At 35.7% G+C, this 23,994-nt stretch overlaps 1 protein-coding gene across 4 annotated transcripts in view; it reads right to left on the bottom strand.

The window, feature by feature from the left end:
• The window catches only part of LOC103513666 (putative polypeptide N-acetylgalactosaminyltransferase 9), a 59,326-nt gene extending 35,599 nt beyond the window's left edge, over nt 1-23,727 (bottom strand). For all 4 annotated transcript variants that reach the window (XR_003392723.1, XM_026826803.1, XM_017445906.1 and 1 more), the window contains exons 1-2: nt 23,654-23,727; nt 11,999-12,147 (exon numbers count right to left, since the gene is read on the bottom strand). Coding sequence is in view for 3 of the 4 variants with exons in the window: in XM_026826803.1 (XP_026682604.1) it covers nt 11,999-12,147; nt 23,654-23,720 (216 nt within the window). In the remaining variant the exon portion in view is untranslated. The remainder of the gene's footprint in view (nt 1-11,998; nt 12,148-23,653) is intronic.
• Nucleotides 23,728-23,994: the final 267 nt, after the last annotated feature.

Below are 23,994 nucleotides of genomic sequence, written 5' to 3'. Positions count from 1 at the left end.
ATCGAACCCGGGGCCTAGGGCTTACAAGGCAGACGCGCCACTAACCAAGCTAACTAGGCTGGCCCTGAAGAGATTTGAAGAGATTAAGGCGATAGAAGACAATGTATAAGGACGTTGTCTTTCAAAAACAATAGAAGTCGGGGTATAAAGGTATGGGTGGATTATAAATATGGAGTTCGTTCTACATTTCAGTTTATTAAATTGTTTTTCAAAAGTTTAACATTAGTTAGCCTTTCTTATAATTTATTCTATTTACCTTGTTTATCTTCATTTACAAGCTCCAAAGTTTGGAGTTCTTCGAGCACAGATTTTTTCAATACGTAGTATTTTGCATATTGTAAAAGAGCCCACACACTGACAACACACACTCTTTCAATTTATCCAGAAAAACAAGCAAGGATAGAGGGGACGATTCAAGGGACACAAAGGAAGATCCTTCATTAAGACATTAAAATTAATGTTAAATTTAAACAAAGCACACGTTGTTTACATGTTAGCTTCGTTGAAAGATGTTAAGGCAACATTATTAATTGCCCTCTTCCAGGTTCATAGGCTTAAAATTTACCCCTAAGTCTAAACACTCATCAGTCTCATCACTTATGAGAACATTAAAAACTAGATCTATTGATTTCTAGAAGAAGATGATTTTGTTTGCCACAGTTAAAGTCGTCACAGATGAAATTGTAAGGACCTTAACCCATATGAGTCCGGTGTGGCCAATTTATAACACACTAATCCATCTAGATTTTGAAAAAGACAACCAAGCATTTAAATAAGGAGGATCTGAAGAAGTTAAAATGACTGAAAAACATGCCAGGTTTCTGTCAAACAACAAAAGCGAATTGATAAGCCTCGGTTAATTCCTGATTGGGGGAGCCATCATCATCAAATAATAGAGAAAAGAGCTGATTTTCAAATGCTTCAGATTTTCGATGGAAAGTACAAACTTTGGATTTGAGAGTAATAACTGAAATTTTTCTCTTTTGGTATTATGTGGGAGTTATTGAGCATTTACCAAGCTGAAATGTTACACTAATGAGAGGAGTTGTAGTCCTGACGGAATGGATAAGAACTGATGATCCCTTGTTGTTTTCATCTAATACATGATACAAAGTACGAAGATATCAACCTACAGTATTTGTTATATCCCTTTACTTTTTCACAACCGGACGGACCAAACTTTGGATTTGAGAGTAATAACTGAAATTTTTCTCTTTTGGTATTATGTGGGAGTTATTGAGCATTTACCAAGCTGAAATGTTAGACTGTTACAGCCCTAACGAGAGGAGTTGTAGTCCTGACGGAATGGATAAGAACTGATGATCCCTTGTTGTTTTCATCTAATACATGATACGAAGTACGAAGATATCAACCTACAGTATTTGTTACATCCCTTTACTTTTTCACAACCGGACATTCGAACTAATTTATTACAAAATTCAGAAATAATTTACTAATTAAAATGAGCGGGTATAAAACAACGGGGCTATGCATCCCTTTTGTTCCGCGTATACAATAGGTAAACACATTTTACCTGTGTGCTCATTAAATTTATAAATGAAAAATTCATTAATATAGCAGGTACATGCCGTGAATTCCCTTGTGAACCACATCAGAGCAGTCAGAACCGAAAATAATTTGGCACAGTACAAGTTATTCAATACTTTTACAGATGTAGTATTTTAGACCATCAAAATGTGCATTGTTGATGTGGTTGATATTTAAAAGTACTATTTTGTAGTAGGTACCTATAGTATTGTTTGTAGGTAAACACATCAAAGAATTTAAGCATGTAGATTGTAGGTATCTATTGATGGGGGTAGCTACTCTATTTCTGTACACTTCTGGAGGGATGTTTAACATATTCCACCAATAACTTTGAGGTTTATATCCTCTTTAAATAGGGAAGAGGAAACTAAAAGCGACTTTTCAATACTACCATATCAGTCTATATGAGATCCGTGAAAAAAATATTGACAGGGTTCAACCAACCTAAATGGTGCATCAGTGCTTAGCACCGTGGATTTTGGATCTGAAGGTTGGTGGTTCGAGTACACTCGTATTTTATTATATTCCAGAAGATATTTTGCATCGAATAAAACAAGAAGATGAAAACTCACCGTGGTAAGTAACAAAAGAAAAACCAGAATTAGAAAGGCTCATAAGTACCTACAAATTTAAAGCTGATATTCGTCTAATACCCTAAGTGTTGTTTACATAATTAAGATTTCCTTACGAGCCCACATTTTTATTAAATAATGGATAAAAAATTAAAATGAAATGAAAATTAATGTCAAAAGCACATTTTGCTAAGTATAATAAGTTATAATCATTTTTTAGAGACTCTCATTTAGATGTCCATTTTTCAAAAGAGGACGGGTATTTTGAAAATTTGAAATTATTAATCCCAGTCCGACTCATGAAGCCCTGAAGGAAACACGGATTTCGTTTTACTTCGAATGCACTTTGAGTTTGAGCCCACAACACACATGGGATGGTAGGGAAATTTCGAGATTGTTCTTCCTAGGAAACGTTTTCGAGTATTTGCACCCGTTTTATTATTTATAAACTGCTATGTTTAAGTAATCGAAATACTCCTGGTGTTTTCACAGTTACTACGGTTGGAGTGGACTAGTGGAGTACGTATATGTATGTATTTATTTTTATTTAGACTGTCAGCTTAGGACAAGAGGTCCCATTGTTCAAAGGGGTAAACAAGCTGCATTGATCTAAGGAAGGACACAACGCTATATCAAATTTAGATATCAAAACTACCTTCCTTTCAATATTGAAACTACCTAATCGTAGTAAATCTTTATTGAACACGACTACTAATTAAAAATAAAGTTTGGAAAACTTTGATGCAAGATGCAACTTTGTTAGACTTGAAGTTATGAAGGCAACATTGAATCTACAGTGTAGTTAAGGTTGATAAGATAGAATAGAATAGAATAGAATATACCCTCTTTATAGGTTTATACTGCTGAAATGGGACTGAAAAGTCCTTTACTTCCGCAGTCTAAACAAGGCCTTATGTATTTGGTACAGAATACTGCTGGTTGACTTATTATTAACAGAGATACATGTTAAGCTTGCTAAGACAATTAGGTAATATTTAGAAAATGTGAGGTTATGAATGTTATTTAGATAATATTTTGAAATAAATTAGAGATTTATGTAAATGTAAATATTACCTATATGTTCTTTTATTTTACCTATTTGTAAGCGACATCGACAGGTCAAAAATTCATGATGGGCAGACCGAAAATTCAAAATAAAAATTAAATAAAAATCCCGAAAGCGTGAAACCGCCCTGTATATCATTTGCTATTTTAAATAGCAAGAATCGAACTGAATATTGCCTCTTGCCTCCTTGACTTTCGCGAAAACTTTTCCTCATTGTTATAACTACTCTTGTTATTATAACGTGGCAGAAAACAAATTTCCAAACGAAAGAACGAACCAAAAACTTCAAGATTATTATCAAAATGGCAGGCTTGACAGCACGGAACATCAATTCTGTTCTACAGGTGTAGGGTAAATAAACTTTTTTGATTCCTCATTCCCTCTTTATTTTTGGTACTCATTCATGAGTTTCAAGTTACTCTATTCAATTTTGAACCACTTTACCTTGAGTTTATTTATCAAAATTTTATCGAGAAATCAAATGGAAATAACCTTTTGGCATAAAAAAAAGTTTCCCATTCGCCTGTACCTACCTAATATGAAACCACACTTACAAACGCGCCTGAATATATCATTATTTTTCCTAACGAGAATTTTATCAATAAGTTTTCTTCATTCATTGTTTTGAAGTTTCCCCATAAGGAAAACTTTGCAAGATAGGCTCCTTTGCTCCTTTACGTTGTTGTTAGACAAAACTTTTGCATTGATGGAAACATCATGGAAGGATCGCTTTTAAAACTCCAAGAACAGTGAGAAACTGAGAACCTATTCACAAGTGTTTTGACAAGAAAACATATTGGTAATAGAAAAAAAAAACTGATAAACTGATACCAGTATAGTCAATTTGAAACAAAACATTTCTCGTAAAAGTATACACGATACAAACATTACTTCAACATTTCTATGTATGTATGTACAAAAAACGTACCTAATTTTACTAATATTGTTATTGTGAAATCAAAATCATTTTATTTATGTTAATGTAATTCAAAATCGTTTCACCAAAATTGAAAATGAAACTTTAACCGTCAATGTTAAAAAGAAAGAAATGGAGAAGAAAGCAGTAAAAAGAAAAGAAAGACTAGGTATAAAAGAAAGCAAAGGAAAAGTGATAGACGCACATACCGATGTAGATCGGGTTAAAAGCTAAAGCAGCATGCATTTAGTACTTAGATAGCTAGGTAGTTACCAATTCCAACAACAAAATGCTGAAAGAACTATCCAACTAGGTACCTAAGCAAAATAATGTTGAAAGCAAAAGGATTTTGAACAGTGAATAGAAGTTAAAATAAAAAGAAGGAAAAACAAGAAAACTTCGCAAATAATTAGTTCAGTCAAATGAGCTTAAAAACTACAGAAAAATCATGAAAATGGCAGAGAATAAGGAACTTTCCATTAAAGCACAAAAAAAGTTACAAAGCATTACATGCTACCAAGAAAAGAAAGCAAAGTTAGAAAGTAGTACATACTACCAAGAAAAGAAACTAGAACTAGAGTTAGGCCAGCCACTCACTATCAGATAGACCTGACCAGGTCCCCTTGTCAGGTCTACGTGTTATTGAGTCCGCTCATCAGGTAGATCTGACAGGCGGACCTTTTTAGCCACGTCTACCTGATAGTGTGTGTGCTCATCAGGTATCAGGTAGACCTGACAGGCGGACCTGATCTGGTGTACCCGTCAGGTATATCTGATAGAGAGTGAGTGGCTGGCCTTAAAAATATAGGCCTTAAGTAAAAATAGGAAAGCATAAAAAAAGGAAAAGCAAAAACAAAAAAGAAAGTAATAAAAGAGACACAAGAACAAGGTTCACAAAGGTCTACCTACCTGGAGGTTCCAATCGAATCCACCCACATTCACCCCTAATAAGGAACTTTCCATTAAAGCACAAAAAAAGTTACAAAGCATTACATGCTACCAAGAAAAGAAAGCAAAGTTAGAAAGTAGTACATGCTACCAAGAAAAGAAACTAGAACTAGAGTTAGGCCAGCCACTCACTATCAGATATACCTGACAGGTACACACCTGATCAGGTCCCCTTGTCAGGTCTACGTGTTATTGAGTCTGCTTATAAGGTAGATCTGACAGGCGGACCTTTTTAGCCAGGTCTACCTGATAGTGTGTGTGCTCATCAGGTATCAGGTAGACCTGACAGGCGGTCCTGATCAGGTGTACTCGTCAGGTATACCTGATAGAGAGTGAGTGGCTGGCCTTAAAAATATAGGATAATTAAAGTAAAAATAGGAAATCATAAAAAAAGGAAAAGCAAAAACAAAAAAGAAAGTAACAAAAGAGACACAAGAACAAGGTTCACAAAGGTCTACCTACCTGGAGGTTCCAATCGAATCCACCCACATTCACCCCCGTGGAATCTCGAAAATGAAACTCGAGACTCGAATCGTCCAAAACGTCAATGACAGGACAAACGACCGCGGAACTGTCACGGGCAATTCTGTCCATTAACGGTTCCAGCCAGCCTGGGAAACGGAACAACGGTCACAATGGAGGGAGGGCCAAGTCAGACACAGGAAGGACATGCACAAGCACATTGACAATACAGGGATTATACGGTTTCTTTACGGTTGGAAAATCCTACAATGCTGCCGTGAGCACCAAAGTTGTGATATAGGTACAGAGAAACGGCATAAGGTTTCTTTTTCGCGGAATGAAATTCCAGGATTTCTCCACATTATAAGTTATAAGGGGTTTTCCCCCAGAATGAAATTCCAAGATTTTTCCCGGGTTTAAGAACAAGCTGGGCCCGTCCCTCCGGGAATTTTTTAGCCCGTAGTTTATTCAATCGTGGTTAAAGAAAATCAGTACCTATGCACCTACCTAATTTGTTTAATATTCGTTTTATTATTATTGATCTGATTTTACTGTCATGTAATGATTTAAAATCAAGACTAGAGCCCATTCTCCCTTTATTCCTTTTAAGTCACCCATCCATTTATTGGCCTTGCTCGGCGTAGCCTAACATAGGTGACGCTAAAACCGGTCTTAAAATAACGACTGAAGTGTTATCTAAAACTTTCTCGCTTTGAGTTCTTAGGTTGTCGTGACAAATTTCAAGATCAGAGCTCATTTGTGTGAGAAAATGTGAAAAAAATCCCCCAAACACCAGTTTTTTTTACTTTCCTTATCCTATAGGAAGGAAAGTAATGTAATCGGGTCAAATTTTCGATGTTCAGTTTTTAGTGCCAAAACACGTTTTGAGGTCCCTAGAGCCTAAATCCGAAGTTTCAGCCATTGGTCCGTGTGTGTGTCTGTGTGTCTGTCTGTCTGTAAACAAAATATCTCGAGAACGGTAAGAGCTAGAGAGTTGAAATTTGGTATGTAGATGTCAAATGTGACAAGGATGCGACACGAAATTTTGGTTAAGACTGGTGCAACGGTTGGCGGCATTTTACCGCTTTTTGACGGTTTTCGGTGTAATTTAACAATATCTTGGGAATGGTATAAGCTTGAGACTTGAAATTTGGTATGTAGTTCACAAATGTGATAAGGATGCAACACAAAACGTTTGGTTGAGATGTTTGCTGCGCTTGGCGGTATTTTGACCGCTTTTGACAGATTTCGACCGTTTTTTGGCGGTTTTCAGCTATAGCGACAAAACGGTTAGAGATATTGTAAAAGTTAGGGTAAAAGAACACTCAAATAAGCATCATTCAATAGGATAAGGAAAGTCGTGTGATGTTCACACCAGATTTTTTACTTTCTATTACTACAGTTTAGCGGAGCTATACTAGTAATGAAAGTATTGCAATCGGTCCAAATTTTCAAAATCGGGAAATGGTTGGAAATATCCGTTTTGGGATCCCCTGATGTCAAAAAAGTGATTTTTAGCCCATGGTCTGTACGTATGTATGTACGCACGTACGTACGTACGTACGTACGTACGTACGTTACGTACGTACGTACGTTACGTACGTACGTACGTTACGTACGTACGTACGTTACGTACGTACGTACGTTACGTACGTACGTACGTTACGTACGTACGTACGTTACGTACGTACGTACGTTACGTACGTACGTACGTTACGTACGTACGTACGTTACGTACGTACGTACGTTACGTACGTACGTACGTTACGTACGTACGTACGTTACGTACGTACGTACGTTACGTACGTACGTACGTTACGTACGTACGTACGTTACGTACAGACCATGGGCTAAAAATCACTTTTTTGACATCAGGGGATCCCAAAACGGATATTTCCAACCATTTCCCGATCTCCGCTATACTGTAGTAATAGAAAGTAATCATTACTAGTATAGCTCCGCTATACTGTAGTAATAGAAAGTAAAAAGATCTAAAAACAGAAGAAAACCTCGTGTATGGTGTAAAGATTGGTTGCTAAAACGAAATCAATATTCGCATGTGAATCTGTTATGATTAAGTAAACAAACATACGTGATTAGACTAATTAGTAATATTCTACGTATGTTTCTTTTTTTTCTTACTTGAATAATTGTATTTTTTTTACTTCAATAATTCAAAATTCAGAAATAATTTACTAATTAAAATGAGCGGGTATAAAACAACGGGGCTATGCATCCCTTTTGTTCCGCGTATACAATAGGTGAACATATTTTACCCATGTGCTCATTAAATTTATAAATGAAAAATTTATTAATATAGCATCAGGTACATGCCGTGAATTCCCTTGTGAACCACATCAGAGCAGTCAGAACCGAAAATTATTTGGCACAGTACAAGTTATTCAATACTTTTACAGATGTAGTATTTTAGACCATCAAAATGTGCATTGTTGATGTGGTTGATATTTAAAAGTACTATTTTTTAGTACCTAGGTACCTATAGTATTGTTTGTAGGTAAACACATCAAAGAATTTAAGCATGTAGATTGTAGGTAGGTATCTATTGATGGGGGTAGCTACTCTATATCTGTACACTTCTCGGGGGATGTTTAACATATTCCACCAATAACTTTGAGGTTTATATCCTCTTTAAATAGGGAAGAGAAAACTACTTGCAAAAAGCGAGTTTTCAGTACTACCATATCAGTCTATATGAGATCCGTGAAAAAAATATTGACAGGGTTCAACCAACCTAAATGGTGCATCAGTGCTTAGCACCGTGGATTTTGGATCTGAAGGTTGGTGGTTCGAGTATACTCGTATTTTATTATATTCTAGAAGATATTTTGCATCGAATAAAACTTAACCACACGATGCAACAATGTTTCAAAACTTCCGCAAAGTTTGCTGCAACATTTCGAGCTCCCGAGAACATAAAGGAACGAGATTTTCAACTTGAGGGCGACTTTGAAAATTTGAAATTATTAATCCCAGTCCGACTCATGAAGCCCTGAAGGAAACACGGATTTCGTTTTACTTCGAATGCACTTTGAGCCCACAACACACATGGGATGGTAGGGAAATTTCGAGGTTGTTCTTCCTAGGAAACGTTTTCCAGTATTTGCACCCGTTTTATTATTTATAAACTGCTATGTTTAAGTAATCGAAATACTCCTGGTGTTTCCACAGTTACTACGGTTGGAGTGGAGTACGTATATGTGTGTTTCCTGTATCAGAGCATTGATCAGTTAGTTTTAATTTTCTTGTATCTCAACATTTTCTAATTATTAGTCAGGTATTCTGCGATATTTAACGGTGACTACATAATGCATAAGAAATTTGCACGAAAAATATATATTAATACGTAATTCTCAGGGTCGGTGTGTCCAAAAAAAAGCTCGGTCACATGTTCCCCAATACTATTTTGAATCTTAAAGAATTTTATTTTTTTTTTGTGTTCAATTAATTATCTCAACAGGAAAATCCTGGAGAATCATGCTGAATGAAAATACAATTAACAGGTAGGCAGAGGTTTCCCGCCTCTTTGGTTGAGTGGTTAAGAGCACTGACTCTGAACCTGGAGGTGTTGGGGTCGAATCCTGGGTCGGGGCGGAAATTTTCTGACCGAACATTTCCTGGATATGGATGTAGAGGAATGTGCCTTGAAGTAACGCGAAAGTGGTTCCAAGGTGCAATCTTAGTGTAATGTAATGTATTTATTTTTATTTAGACTGTCAGCTTAGGACAAGAGGTCCCATTGTTCAAAGGGGTAAACAAGCTGCATTGATCTAAGGAAGGACACAACGCTATATCAAATTTAGATATCAAAACTACCTTCCATTCAATATTGAAACTAACTAATCGTATATTTTACATTTTTTTACAATTTTTTTTACACTTTTCACTTCTAAAACGACCAAAACAAACGAAAAATGTGCAGAAAAAAACTATCGTTTTTTTTTTTTTTTACACTTTTCACTTCTAAAACGACCAAAACAAACGAAAAATGTGCAGAAAAAACTATCGAAAACACTATCGATAGTCAAGCCTCAACTATCGATAGCGTTCGATAGTCAAAACTATCGATAGTTATCGATAGTGCTATCGATAGTTCTCCTCCTCTACTTAGGACAAGAGGTCCCATTGTTCAAAGGGGTAATCAAGCTGCATTGAACTAAGGAAGGACACAACGCTATATCAAATTTAGATATCAAAACTACCTTCCTTTCAATATTGAAACTACCTAATCGTAGTAAATCTTTATTGAACACGACTACTAATTAAAAATAAAGTTTGGAAAACTTTGATGCAAGATGCAACTTTGTTAGACTTGAAGTTATGAAGGCAACATTGAATCTACAGTGTAGTTAAGGTTGATAAGATAGAATAGAATGATGCAAGATGCAACTTTGTTAGACTTGAAGTTATGAAGGCAACATTGAATCTACAGTGTAGTTAAGGTTGATAAGATAGAATAGAATAGAATAGAATATACCCTCTTTATAGGTTTATACTGCTGAAATGGGACTGAAAAGTCCTTTACTTCCGCCGTCTAAACAAGGCCTTATGTATTTGGTACAGAATACTGCTGGTTGACTTATTATTAACAGAGATAGGCTGAAAAGTCCTTTACTTCCGCAGTCTAAACAAGGCCTTATGTATTTGGTACAGAATACTGCTGGTTGACTTATTATTAACAGAGATACATGTTAAGCTTGCTAAGACAATTAGGTAATATTTAGAAAATGTGAGGTTATGAATGTTATTTAGATAATATTTTGAAATAAATTAGGGATTTATGTAAATGTAAATATTACCTATATGTTCTTTTCTTTTACCTATTTGTAAGCGACATCGACAGGTCAAAAATTCATGATGGGCAGACCGAAAATTCAAAATGAAAATTGACATGTTAAGCTTGCTAAGACAATTAGGTAATATTTAGAAAATGTGAGGTTATGAATGTTATTTAGATAATATTTTGAAATAAATTAGAGATTTATGTAAATGTAAATATTACCTATATGTTCTTTTATTTTACCTATTTGTAAGCGACATCGACAGGTCAAAAATTCATGATGGGCAGACCGAAAATTCAAAATAAAAATTAAATAAAAATCCCGAAAGCGTGAAACCGCCCTGTATATCATTTGCTATTTTAAATAGCAAGAATCGAACTGAATATTGCCTCTTGCCTCCTTGACTTTCGCGAAAACTTTTCCTCATTGTTACTAGGTACTCTTGTTATTATAACGTGGCAGAAAACAAATTTCCAAACGAAAGAACGAACCAAAAACTTCAAGATTATTATCAAAATGGCAGGCTTGACAGCACGGAACATCAATTCTGTTCTACAGGTGTAGGGTAAATAAACTTTTTTGATTCCTCATTCCCTCTTTATTTTTGGTACTCATTCATGAGTTTCAAGTTACTCTATTCAATTTTGAACCACTTTACCTTGAGTTTATTTATCAAAATTTTATCGAGAAATCAAATGGAAATAACCTTTTGGCATAAAAAAAAGTTTCCCATTCGCCTGTACCTACCTAATATGAAACCACACTTACAAACGCGCCTGAATATATCATTATTTTTCCTAACGAGAATTTTATCAATAAGTTTTCTTCATTCATTGTTTTGAAGTTTCCCCATAAGGAAAACTTTGCAAGATAGGCTCCTTTGCTCCTTTACGTTGTTGTTAGACAAAACTTTTGCATTGATGGAAACATCATGGAAGGAACAAGACAAAATGCATCCCCATTTCGTAATATAGGTACCTACATGCGACCCGAAAAAATTGTGTTAATGTAATATTTACTGAATTACTTACTACCTATATTGTGTTGTACACTTGTACCTATTTAATTAACAACCAAGTTCTTGCAAAGCGAGAAAAAACTGCCTTTGCAGATTTCGTAGTATTTATAAATGGTGTAACTGTCTATCTTCTATTCGTAAAATTAGTCAAAACGATCAGGTAAAACATGGAAGGATCGCTTTTAAAACTCCAAGAACAGTGAGAAACTGAGAACCTATTCACAAGTGTTTTGACAAGAAAACATATTGGTAATGAAAAAAAAACTGATACCAGTATAGTCAATTTGAAACAAAACATTTCTCGTAAAAGTATACACGATACAAACATAACTTCAATGTTTCTATATGTATGTACAAAAAACGTACCTAATTTTACTAATATTGTTATTGTGAAATCAAAATCATTTTATTTATGTTAGTGTGATTCGAAATCGTTTCACCAAAATTGAAAGTCAAACTGTACCCGTCAAAGTTAAAAAGAAAGAAATAGAGAAGAAAGCAGTAAAAAGAAAGTTCCCGGGTAGAAAGTATAAAAAAAAAAAAAACGAAGGAAAAGTGATAGACGCACATACCGAAGTACATCAGGTTAGAAGCTAAAGCAGCATGCATTTAACAGTAAGTTAGTTATACAAACATCACGAAAAAAAGAGAGAAATTTTAGGAGCGTACCTCGAGCGACCAACTGAATCCGCCGATTTGAATAAATTGGGGTCTACAGAACCTCAAGGCGAAATCATCGTCCCTGATTAGTTCGATAACTGGCGACACAACCGTGCTATTGTCCCGAGCGATTCTATCGAGAAGTGGTTCTAACCATCCTGTCAGCACAAATCAAAGAAGAGTTAAAGAAAGAGTTGTAGCAAGACAGGTGGCGTGAAAACAAATTTAACAAATATGGCAAAAGAAGTAGTGCTTGTAACATCGCTATTGGTTAAAGTGGTATCTAAAAGATAGGGGAAAATCAAAGCTATAACGGAATTAAACAAATTGAAAAAAAAATACTAAATAAAAGTCATAGACCTACCTACAGTAATGGGAATACAACAAATACTGTTCTAACCATCCTGTCAGCACAAATCAAAGAAGAGTTAAAGAAAGAGTTGTAGCAAGACAGGTGGCGTGAAAACAAATTTAACAAATAGGTATGGCAAAAGAAGTAGTGCTTGTAACATCACTATTGGTTAAAGTGGTATCTAAAAGATAGGGGAAAATCAGAGCTATAACGGAATTAAACAAATTGAAAAAAATACTAACAAAAGTCATAGACCTAACTACAGTAATGGGAATACAACAAATACTATAGGATAATTTGGAAAACCATCACCGGATCAGTTTTTGAAATGCCAAATTTGGAGTACATAGACATTAGACATACAGGACTGGTTAAGGTTAAGGTTAGCCCCACCGACACCTATACAGGCAAGGGCCTCTTTCAGAATCTAAATTATCCTAAATGATACTGATAAATTAAAAGAAGAGATATTTCGTACTCTGATCACACCTAACCAACTCCGAGTAAATTTACATCACAATCTAAGGAAACTTATGATGCTTTGTATCTTCATACGTGCAAATCCTTGGAAATGGAACCTAAAGTAAACTAAACCCTATCCTTCATTATTCACCCCTGTGGAATCTCGAAAATGAAACTCGAGACTCGAATCGTCCAAAACGTCAATGACAGGACAAACGACCGCGGAACTGTCACGGGCAATTCTGTCCATTAACGGTTCCAGCCAGCCTGGGAAACGGAACAACGGTCACAATGGAGGGAGGGCCAAAACACAGGAAGGACATGCACAAGCACATTGACAATACAGGGATTATACGGTTTCTTTACGGTTGGAAAATCCTACAATGCTGCCGTGAGCACCAAAGTTGTGATATAGGTACAGAGAAACGGCATAAGGTTTCTTTTTCGCGGAATGAAATTCCAGGATTTCTCCACATTATCCAGCCAGCCTGGGAAACGGAACAACGGTCACAATGGAGGGAGGGCCAAGTCAGACACAGGAAGGACATGCACAAGCACATTGACAAATGACAATACAGGGATTATAAGGTTTCTTTACGGTTGGAAAATCCTACAATGCTGCCGTGAGCACCAAAGTTATGATATACATAGGTACAGAGAACGGCATAAGGTTTCTTTTTCGCTGAATGAAATTCCAAGATTTCTCCACATTGTCCTCATACACACATACGGTTTTATCGTTTCAGTCCGACTGACGGTTTTTCCTCACGGATAAATCGTTTAATGTGTACGCAGCTTTAAGGAATCCCAAGTTTTCCAAAAATGAGGAATTGTGTTAATTGTGAATGCCAATTGCCAATTCAGGACTAAAGAAGAAGAAGTGCTTTCATACAGCTGAAGTTTTACTTTCTTTGATAAGGGTTTGTTTCGGTAGCAAGAAAATGATACACTTATTTGAAACCTTGGGATTCCTGAAATTCTCTTATGACAATATAGGCGTGGCAATGAAATGGAGGACAACAGACAAGAGCAGAATAGATTATGAAATGGATTGATAGCAAACCAGATAAAAGAGAGAAATAGAGAGGAGAATGAAAGAAAAGAATTCAGAGAGAAAGAGGACAAGAAAAAGATCAAGAAAAGGAGAATAAATAAAGACTCAGAAAAGAGTAAAGAGTAGGGAAATAACCAAGATCTAGAAAAATGTAAAGAATTAAGAGGAAATGACACAAGGGCACATATCAGAGTAAAATAGCTTTCAAATAAAATACCTGAAAAAGAATTCATCAGACATTATCCCAACATGCATTTTGTCCCATTTTAAATCTAACAAATCCCACAAGGATACCCAATAACCAACCCAAATGACATACAATATGATTATAATAACCCCTGTTGGAAGAAAAAATGGACATCACAAGACAAAATGCATCCCCATTTCGTAATATAGGTACCTACATGCGACCCGAAAAAAAATGTGTTAATGTAATATTTACTGAATTACTATATTGTGTTGTACCTATTTAATTAACAACCAAGTTCTTGCAAAGCGAGAAAAAACTGCCTTTGCAGATTTCGTAGTATTTATAAATGGTGTAAGCGTCTATCTTCTATTTGTAAAATTAGTCAAAACGATCAGGTAAAAAAAAGGTTTGATAACTTCCGAAACATAATAGACTTAGCATTAACAAATTGATTTCCAATAAACAAAGTCAACGTTTTTCTGCTCCGTAAAAAAAGCCTTTTCCGTGCAAGCTAAACGTTTTATCGTTTCCCGTTCTTTAACCCATTCAGGTAAAAAAAAGGTTAGATAACTTCCGAAACATGATAGACTTAGCATTAACAAATTGATTTCCAATAAACAAAGTTAACGTTTTTTCTGCTCCGTAAAAAAAGCCTTTTTCCGTGCAAGCTAAACGTTTTATCGTTTCCCGTTGTTTAACCCAGCTGCTCCGTAAAAAAAGCCTTTTTCCGTGCAAGCTAAACGTTTTATCGCGTTTCCCGTTATTTAACCCATAACGAATTGCTTAAAAACATAAGACAAGCTTTGGGAAACAAAAAACAGGCACATTAGAGCAATCAAATGGGGGGAAACAGTTCAGGAAAAGCAGACAAAAAGATGGGATATAAAGAGTAAAAGGAGATACCCCCTAATATGATGACCTAAAGGGCTAAATTTTATTAGTTTAATATCCTTGAGGCTTGAGGGGAAAATCCCAAGTAGGGCTCACTACATAGTGTTTTCAGTGGGTGTTTCTAGAATAAGAAAATCTAGGATAAATTACTTATCTAAACCTTAAGAAAATCTTAGATAAATTACCTTAAAAGCTCACAGAAGACGAGGAGTAGTAAATAAAACGAAGTAGGTATAAAGGCGAAGAAGAGGAAGGTAGGAAAAGCAAATATTAAAATAGCTAAGAAATTAATGAAAGAGAATAAAAAAATTATAATTATATCTAGAAAATAGTCATCACATTGACTATAGATACCTAATATGTACCTACTTACATATGTATGAAAATACCAAATGCCACATCTCAATATCCCATACTCCTTGTTGGTTGACCAATATCTCTTTGACTGAATTAAGAATAATCTACTGAGGGGGAAAAATCTTATGCCACTCAAACTCAGACCGTCTGCAGACCCAGATCTCTCACAGACAGATCTAGGTCGGAAGATATTCCCACCACACATGTTCCGACGTTATGTCAGACTGCGGTATGTCAGACGCTCTCGGCGTGAATGGCCAGCATTACCAAAAATTACCATTCCTAGAAACTCTAGAAAGCCAGCCTAGTTAGCTTAGTTGGTAGTGCGTTTGCCTTGTAAGCGCTAGGCCGCGGGTTCGATTCCTACCCGGGGCGGATTTGATCATGATGGGATAATGTTTGTTCTCGGAACGGCTGGCTTTCTCCTTCCTTCTCTCGAAGTAGGTATAAAGGCGAAGAAGAGGAAGGTAGGAAAAGCAAATATTAAAATAGCTAAGAAATTAATGAAAGAGAATAAAAAAATTAATCCTGATATAATTACATCTAGAAAATAGTCATCACATTGACTATAGATACCTAATACCTACTTACGAGTATGTATGAAAATACCAAATGTCACATCTCAATATCCCATACTTTTTGTTGTTTGACCAATAACTCTTTGACTGAATTAAAAAAAAAAAAAAAAAAAAAATCTAGAAAGGGATGGATGTAAGTATAGTACCTGCAGGGGTACATTACTTCAAATGAAGTGAAGATAAGGAATGAGTATACCTACAGATTTTTACAGTGTAAGTATAGAGTTGAAAAAAAATATAGGTACATGACATATTTAGGTACTAGGAGCTGTTTGATAGTTTGAATATTTGAAAGGTTGCTCCTTTTCCAGAAACAGTTTCTTCCAACAGGGGTTATTATAATCATATTGTATGTCATTTGGGTTGGTTATTGGGTATCCTTGTGGGATTTGTTAGATTTAAAATGGGACAAAATGCATGTTGGGATAATGTCTGATGAATTCTTTTTTCAGGTATTTTATTTGAAAGCTATTTTACTCTGATATGTGCCCTTGTGTCATTTCCTCTTAATTCTTTACATTTTTCTAGATCTTGGTTATTTCCCTACTCTTTACTCTTTTCTGAGTCTTTATTTATTCTCCTTTTCTTGATCTTTTTCTTGTCCTCTTTCTCTCTGAATTCTTTTCTTTTCAGGACTAAAGAAGAAGAAGTGCTTTCATACAGCTGAAGTTTTACTTTCTTTGATAAGGGTTTGTTTCGGTAGCAAGAAAATGATACACTCTTATTTGAAACCTTGGGATTCCTGAAATTCTCTTATGACAATATAGGCGTGGCAATGAAATGGAGGACAACAGACAAGAGCAGAATAGATTATGAAATGGATTGATAGCAAACCAGATAAAAGAGAGAAATAGAGAGGAGAATGAGAGAAAAGAATTCAGAGAGAAAGAGGACAAGAAAAGGAGAATAAATAAAGACAGGCGTGGCAATGAAATGGAGGACAACAGACAAGAGCAGAATAGATTATGAAATGGATTGATAGCAAACCAGATAAAAGAGAGAAATACTCGTAGAGAGGAGAATGAAAGAAAAGAATTCAGAGAGAAAGAGGACAAGAAAAGGAGAATAAATAAAGATTCAGAAAAGAGTAAAGAGTAGGGAAATAACCAAGATCTAGAAAAATGTAAAGCATTAAGAGGAAATTACACAAGGGCACATATCAGAGTAAAATAGCTTTCAAATAAAATACCTGAAAAAGAATTCATCAGACATTATCCCAACATGCATTTTGTCCTATTTTAAATCTAACAAATCCCACAAGGATACCCAATAACCAACCCAAATGACATACAATATGATTATAATAACCCCTGTTGGAAGAAAAAATGGACATCACAAGACAAAATGCATCCCCATTTCGTAATATAGGTACCTACATGCGACCCGAAAAAATTGTGTTAATGTAATATTTACTGAATTACTATATTATGTTGTACCTATTTAATTAAAAACTAAGTTCTTGCAAAGCGAGAAAAAACTGCCTTTGCAGATTTCGTAGTAGGTATTTATAAATGGTGTAAGCGTCTATGTTCTAGTCGTAAAATTAGTCAAAACGATCAGGTAAAAAAAAGGTTAGATAACTTCCGAAACATATCTAATAGACTTAGCATTAACAAAATTGATTTCCAATAAACAAAGTTAACGTTTTTCTGCTCCGTAAAAAAGCCTTTTTCCGTGCAAGCTAAACGTTTTATCGCGTTTCCCGTTATTTAACCCATAACGAATTGCTTAAAAACATAAGACAAGCTTTGGGAAACAAAAAACAGGCACATTAGAGCAATCAAATGGGGGGAAACAGTTCAGGAAAAGCAGACAAAAAGATGGGATATAAAGAGGAAAAGGAGGTACCCCCTAATATGATGACCTAAAGGGCTAAATTTTATTAGTTTAATATCCTTGAGGCTTGAGGGGAAAATCCCAAGTAGGGCTCACTACATAGTGTTTTCAGTGGGTGTTTCTAGAATAAGAAAATCTAGGATAAATTACTTATCTAAACCTTAAGAAAATCTTAGATAAATTACCTTAAAAGCTCACAGAAGACGAGGAGTAGTAAATAAAACGAAGTAGGTATAAAGGCGAAGAAGAGGAAGGTAGGAAAAGCAAATATTAAAATAGCTAAGAAATTAATGAAAGAGAATAAAAAAATTAATCCTGATATAATTACATCTAGAAAATAGTCATCACATTGACTATAGATACCTAATACCTACTTACGAGTATGTATGAAAATACCAAATGTCACATCTCAATATCCCATACTTTTTGTTGTTTGACAATTTTTACACCCCAAAAAAAAAAAAAAAAAAAAAAACGCCCGCAGAATAGATTGATACTAAGGTTTAATATCTGTATAAATGTCCCCCACACACGGGTATATCTGGTATCAAAGGGATTCATGTACATCAATAATGGTCCCCATGTTAGATGTGTTAATTGAATTTGGGGAAAGTTTTTTCTGAAGGGATGGTCAAGTGTCCCTTTTGACCAGTGCCGACTCCTAAATTCCGAGTGTTCTGTTCGAACAAAAGTTTAGTAGTACCCGTTTGCTTTAATAACGAGATTCCATTGGTTAATAGTTCTTCCTACGCTATGTGGTTACTTTTAGAAAACAGTAAAGATGTTGGAGATTTTTCTCCTTTTTTGACAAATTTCACTTCATAGACTATTAGGACATAACTCCCATTTTGGTACTTCAAGTACCTACGCTACGCCACTACAGTTGAAATTTATGCTGCAGGAGTATAGGATGAATGCTAAACTTTCTTTTATACATACTCCCATTTTGGTACTTCAAGTACCTACGCTACGCCACTACGGTTGAAATTTATGCTGCAGGAGTATAGGATGAATGCTAAACTTTCTCTTATACATACAGGGCCATCTTTAAAATTTGGCTTTAATAGAGGCAATTTCCCTGTATTACAGGACTTATAAGTTTCATGAAACGGGGCCCAGGTACCAACCTAGGTACCTACTTTAAATCTAAAAGCAAACTTTTCCAAAACTTTACCGCACCAAAAGTCCCGCCACTACGGTTGAAATTTATGCTGCAGGAGTATAGGATGAATGCTAAACTTTCTTTTACATACAGGTACCAACCTACCTACTTTAAATCTAAAAGCAAACTTTTCCAAAACTTTACCGCACCAAAAGTCCTTTTCTTTTACATACAGGTACCAACCTACCTACTTTAAATCTAAAAGCAAACTTTTCCAAAACTTTACCGCACCAAAAGTCCTTTTTTTCGAACCACCTGGTCGTTAGTGAACTTTTTTTACATCAATTAGCTACCAAGTATTGATATAGGAATATATTTATTAGTACCTAATACTACCTACTTATTGAACAATTTAATTGGACAACGTTTGTAGAAGTGAAGAAAAGAAAGAGTCATTTTTCCTGCCAAAGTTTATTTCGAAAGACAAACTTAAGTAGGCATAATAATAGCCCTACATGATGGTGTTATGAAAAATTAAACGCGACAGCCCTAGATTCCGAGAACACGAGCGAAACTTTCGTCCCGCTTTAAGTTTGCCATAAAAAAAAACTTCTTTTTAATTTGAAAAAGTTGATTCCCTTAATGATAACTTAGGCACTAAATCTCAAAAGGTGGGTAGCTGAACTGGTACCATTTCTGCTTCATCATAGTGTCCCCCACTTAAAACGACTGACTTTTTTTTTCCAAAAATGACAGTAACTCTAAAGAAAATGACGTATACAAAGTAACCTAATAGATACCTATGGACTTAGGTAAAATTATTGGAAAGGAAAGATAGATAATGCATTATTTGGGCGAAGAATTGAGGATACCTACGCACTAAATCTCAAAAGGTGGGTAGCTGAACTGGTACCATTTCTGCTTCATCATAGTGTCCCCCACTTAAAACGACTGACTTTTTTTTCCAAAAATGACAGTAACTCTAAAAGGCACTAAATCTCAAAAGGTGGGTAGCTGAACTGGTACCATTTCTGCTTCATCATAGTGTCCCCCACTTAAAACGACTGACTTTTTTTCCCCAAAAATGACAGTAACTCTAAAGAAAATGACGTATACAAAGTAACCTAATAGATACCTATGGACTTAATAGGTAAAATTATTGGAAAGGAAAGATAGATAATAAGAGCCTCAGGTAAATCTTTCTGTAATGTTACTCAGTTCAGGCAATGCATTATTTGGGCGAAGAATTGAGGATACCTACCTCAAATACAATGTTCAATAAAGTGATGAAAAAAAAAGGAAATTTGAAAAATCTAAATTTAAACCCCTGCTAATAACATCAAAGGTTCAAAAAAAAGTACCTACCCCTAGAAACGAATAGGAGGATCTAAAAAATTCAGAAAACTTTTTTCCCTCCAATTTGAAGTTTTTAAAATGTTCAATTATATTCTGTGGATGACTTTTCTTTTATTGAAAAACTTTATTGAAGAGACAAAACCAGGGCAAAAGCCCTCGACTAAACCTCGGCCTAGGTATTTGAATATTATTAGAGGCTTATCCCCGCTTTGGGAGGGAAGGAAAACAGGGGACTGAAAAGTTGTACTTTTTTCTAACAAATACATAAACCAACCTGAAGGCAGGATTGATTGTAAATGCTCTACAAAAATCCGCCATAAACAAAGGCGGGGGCAAAATATTGAACCTTGTGAGGACCCGTTTTTGCAACTTTGAACAATCTAAGTCCAAGTGGAAGCTGACCTAAACTGCGAAAAAAAGGACATGCAAAAATTAACCACTGGGGTCAAAATGAGGCCAGACAACGACTGAAGATGGCAATGACAGACAAACTCCATAGCATAAAAAGATAAAGAGATATCCTCCAATAAATGTGTACTGACAGAAATACTAGAAGACGGAATAAAATCCATACAAATGGCGATCTCGCGTGAATTCCCAACATAATATCATCGCGACTTGGTAACACAGTGGCATAGTTTTCTCCCACATCGACTGATATCAAGCTCGTGTTATTCTAAACTAGACTAGAGGAAAAGGCATCTACACCCAAATTATACAGGAATCGCGAAACTGGACAGAAATGTCACGAAGGACAGCAAGGCAAGGAGAAGAAGGAGAAGAAGAAGAAGAAGAAGAAGAAGAAGAAGAAGAAGAAGAAGAAGAAGAAGAAGAAGAAGAAGAAGAAGAAGAAGAAGAGGAAGAAGAAGAAGAAGAAAAAGAAGACACTGAAATCAGGATAAAAAACAAAGGTAAGTACCTAGGGGATAAATTTCTTTGGAGAGGATAACTCAAGTGAAAGGGAAAGGAAAACAAGGGAGAAATTGTGGTCTAAGACTATGCAACTGTACGTACATTTGTATTTTGAATCCCTTTGATGTAAAAACTTGAAACCCAACTTTAAACACAAGGAGACGCCTGCCTCTATGGAATTTAAATACCACGTAGGTATATTTTTATTGTTAGGTATGTAGGTACAATACAAAAAAAGGACAACGAACATGTCAAACAAAACAAAAAAATATTTTACTGTCTTACAATCGCAGGCACCGCCCATTTGGACATGCTATGATACAGGCAAAAAGAGACAGGCAGACATACTAAGGAACCAGCCCTGTGCGTATTGTTTCGTCTAATATTTCCGCGAATATAGAGTTCCTCAATTTCTATCTATTATCCTAAAGACCTCATTAGTCTAATATTTCCGCGAATGTAGAGTTCCTCAATTTCTATTATCCTATAGACCTCATTGAATATTCATGGAAAAAGTTTGTCTTCTCTAACAATAATCATATTTATTTTGATAGCTGGTACTCCTTCTCTACTCCTAGAGTACCTAGTGAGAAAGAGAAACCGAACCTAGTAATAGAAATCACGATAAAATCGAGAAGAAGGGAAAAATTCCTCCAGTAAACATTGGATCGTAAATCGACAGAGTGAGAAAAAGAAACCGAACCTAGTAATAGAAATCACGATAAAATCGAGAAGAAGGGAGAAATTCCTCCAGTAAACATTGGATCGTAAATCGACAAGTAATCGATGGTGCTGGGAACGTCCAGAACCACAAAGCAGATTACCAAACTAAAATTGATTCTATATCAATGAAAGACAAAAATCTAGAAGATTAGGCAAACAGAACCAAATACACATCAGAAAACCTCCATTGAAATCAGATTTCCTGTCAGTAAAATTGATTCTATATCAATGAAAGACAAAAATCTAGAAGATTAGGCAAACAGAACCAAATACACATCAGAAAACCTCCATTGAAATTAGATTTCCTGTCAGCAAGTATTCAAGTTCACACTTTTCCTATAAAGTCGAATGTCCAAAAAATACAAGAGTCAAAATTGACAGTTAAAAATCCAAACATCAAAGGAATCTTTTTGAAAAGGATGACTCCACTGAAGACAGGGAATCAGAATTGGACGAAAATAATGAACATATCAGAACTTTGGAAACCAACTGATCAAGTAATCTTCAAACTCAGGTGACTTTTCAAGATTGGACGTCGATGAAAACCCAAAGGTGACGATATGGAAGTCAAATATCTACTGACGATGACGACCTAAAGGAAGGCAAATCATTATCAGGAAACAACATAATCTCGAGAAAAATCTACACATTCATCCAGTTGTTGGCAAATACGATGCTCCACTAAAACCTCAAGACCTAAAGTTAGTAGCCCCCAAAACTAAAGCTGCTCTCCCTACTAGGAAATAAAAAGCCCCCAGATTGAATCCTAGTGGTCCTAAAGTTAGTAGTCCCCAAAACTAAAGCTACTATCCCGACTAGGAAATAAAAAGCCCCCAGATTGAATCCTAGTGGTTACAAAACCTCAAATCACATGCCCCATTTTGTGTCACACAATAATTCGAGTTCTCGTATGCGAAGATTTCCCAACATTTTCCCCCGAAAGTTTAAAGAAGTCCTAAAAAATGGGACGAGAAAAATCTACACATTCATCCAGTTGTTGGCAAATACGATGCTCCACTAAAACCTCAAGACCTAAAGTTAGTAGTCCCCAAAACTGAAGTTACTATCCCGACTAGGAAATAAAAAGCCCCCAGATTGAATCCTAGTGGGTACAAAACCTCAAATCACATGCCCCATTTTGTGCCACACAATAATTCGAGTTCTCGTATGGGAAGATTTCCCAACATTTTCCCCCGAAAGTTTAAAGAGGTCCTAAAAAATGGGCATTACCTACAATTTGCTATCTGTGGGCACGTCATGTGTAGTGTGGACTAGGGACCCATTAAACATTGTGATTGGCTGATCTAGCATAACACAAACCCTATTCTGGGATAACAGTTAAATTAGCTGGTTTTCGATCTTTTAGTTGGCTTCATCCTAGTACCCACTGACCCAGATTGAGTTTCCTTCGAGAATCATAACTTGGTAACACCAAGTCATTGGTAAAATTCAGAAATTGTATGAATGCCGTACAATTATTTGAGTATGCAATGCGCTACAAAATTTGACTTAGTGGAGATGCCACATTTACTCGTACTTTTCTTGCACACTGAGAAATCGAGCATTCTGGATCTTAACTTCTGTATTTTTCTGCAAATGGATAGGGTTAGGGGATTCTATTTTTCACTAGCAATTAGTTATAAACAGTTAAATCTTTCTGATCGTTTAGGGTTTAGAATTTATTCTTTCAATCTCTTTTTACTTTGATTATTTAGGATTGAATTTTCCAACTTTTTTCACAAGCCCTTAACAAAAGTTTTATCAATCCTATTCATAAAATCCCATTCGAAGCCAGCTAAACGACCGAAAACCCAACCTCTCTCCCCCTCTCCCATCTTGAAGGATGCTTACCTTCTGCGCATTCGCAATGCGAATCAAGATAAGTCAAAACAGGGCCGGCAGCGTGCCTGGCACCCATTTACAGCGCCGAAATTTTCCAACTTCAATTTTCATAATTCAGCCTCAATTGAGAGAAAAATCTAATGAAAATTCTCACCGTTTTCTGTCCGACTTGCTGGGATTGGATGAGAGTTTTCCTCAGTCTCCTAGGTTACGGGTTCGAATCCAGCCCAGGCCGAACTTTATCCTAAACAGATATGCAGTACCTAGTTCTCGGAATGGCTGGCTTTTCCCTATTCTGTTTTCCTTCTCCCTTCGCTTTCGGGATGATAATACCTAAGACCTCAGCAGTT

Source organism: Diaphorina citri, unplaced genomic scaffold (genome assembly GCF_000475195.1).
Source record: "Diaphorina citri unplaced genomic scaffold, Diaci psyllid genome assembly version 1.1 scaffold1006, whole genome shotgun sequence".
Lineage (NCBI taxonomy): Eukaryota > Metazoa > Arthropoda > Insecta > Hemiptera > Psyllidae > Diaphorina > Diaphorina citri.
The sequence above is the reverse complement of the archived record's forward strand: the minus strand, read 5'-3'. Positions and strand labels throughout refer to the sequence as shown.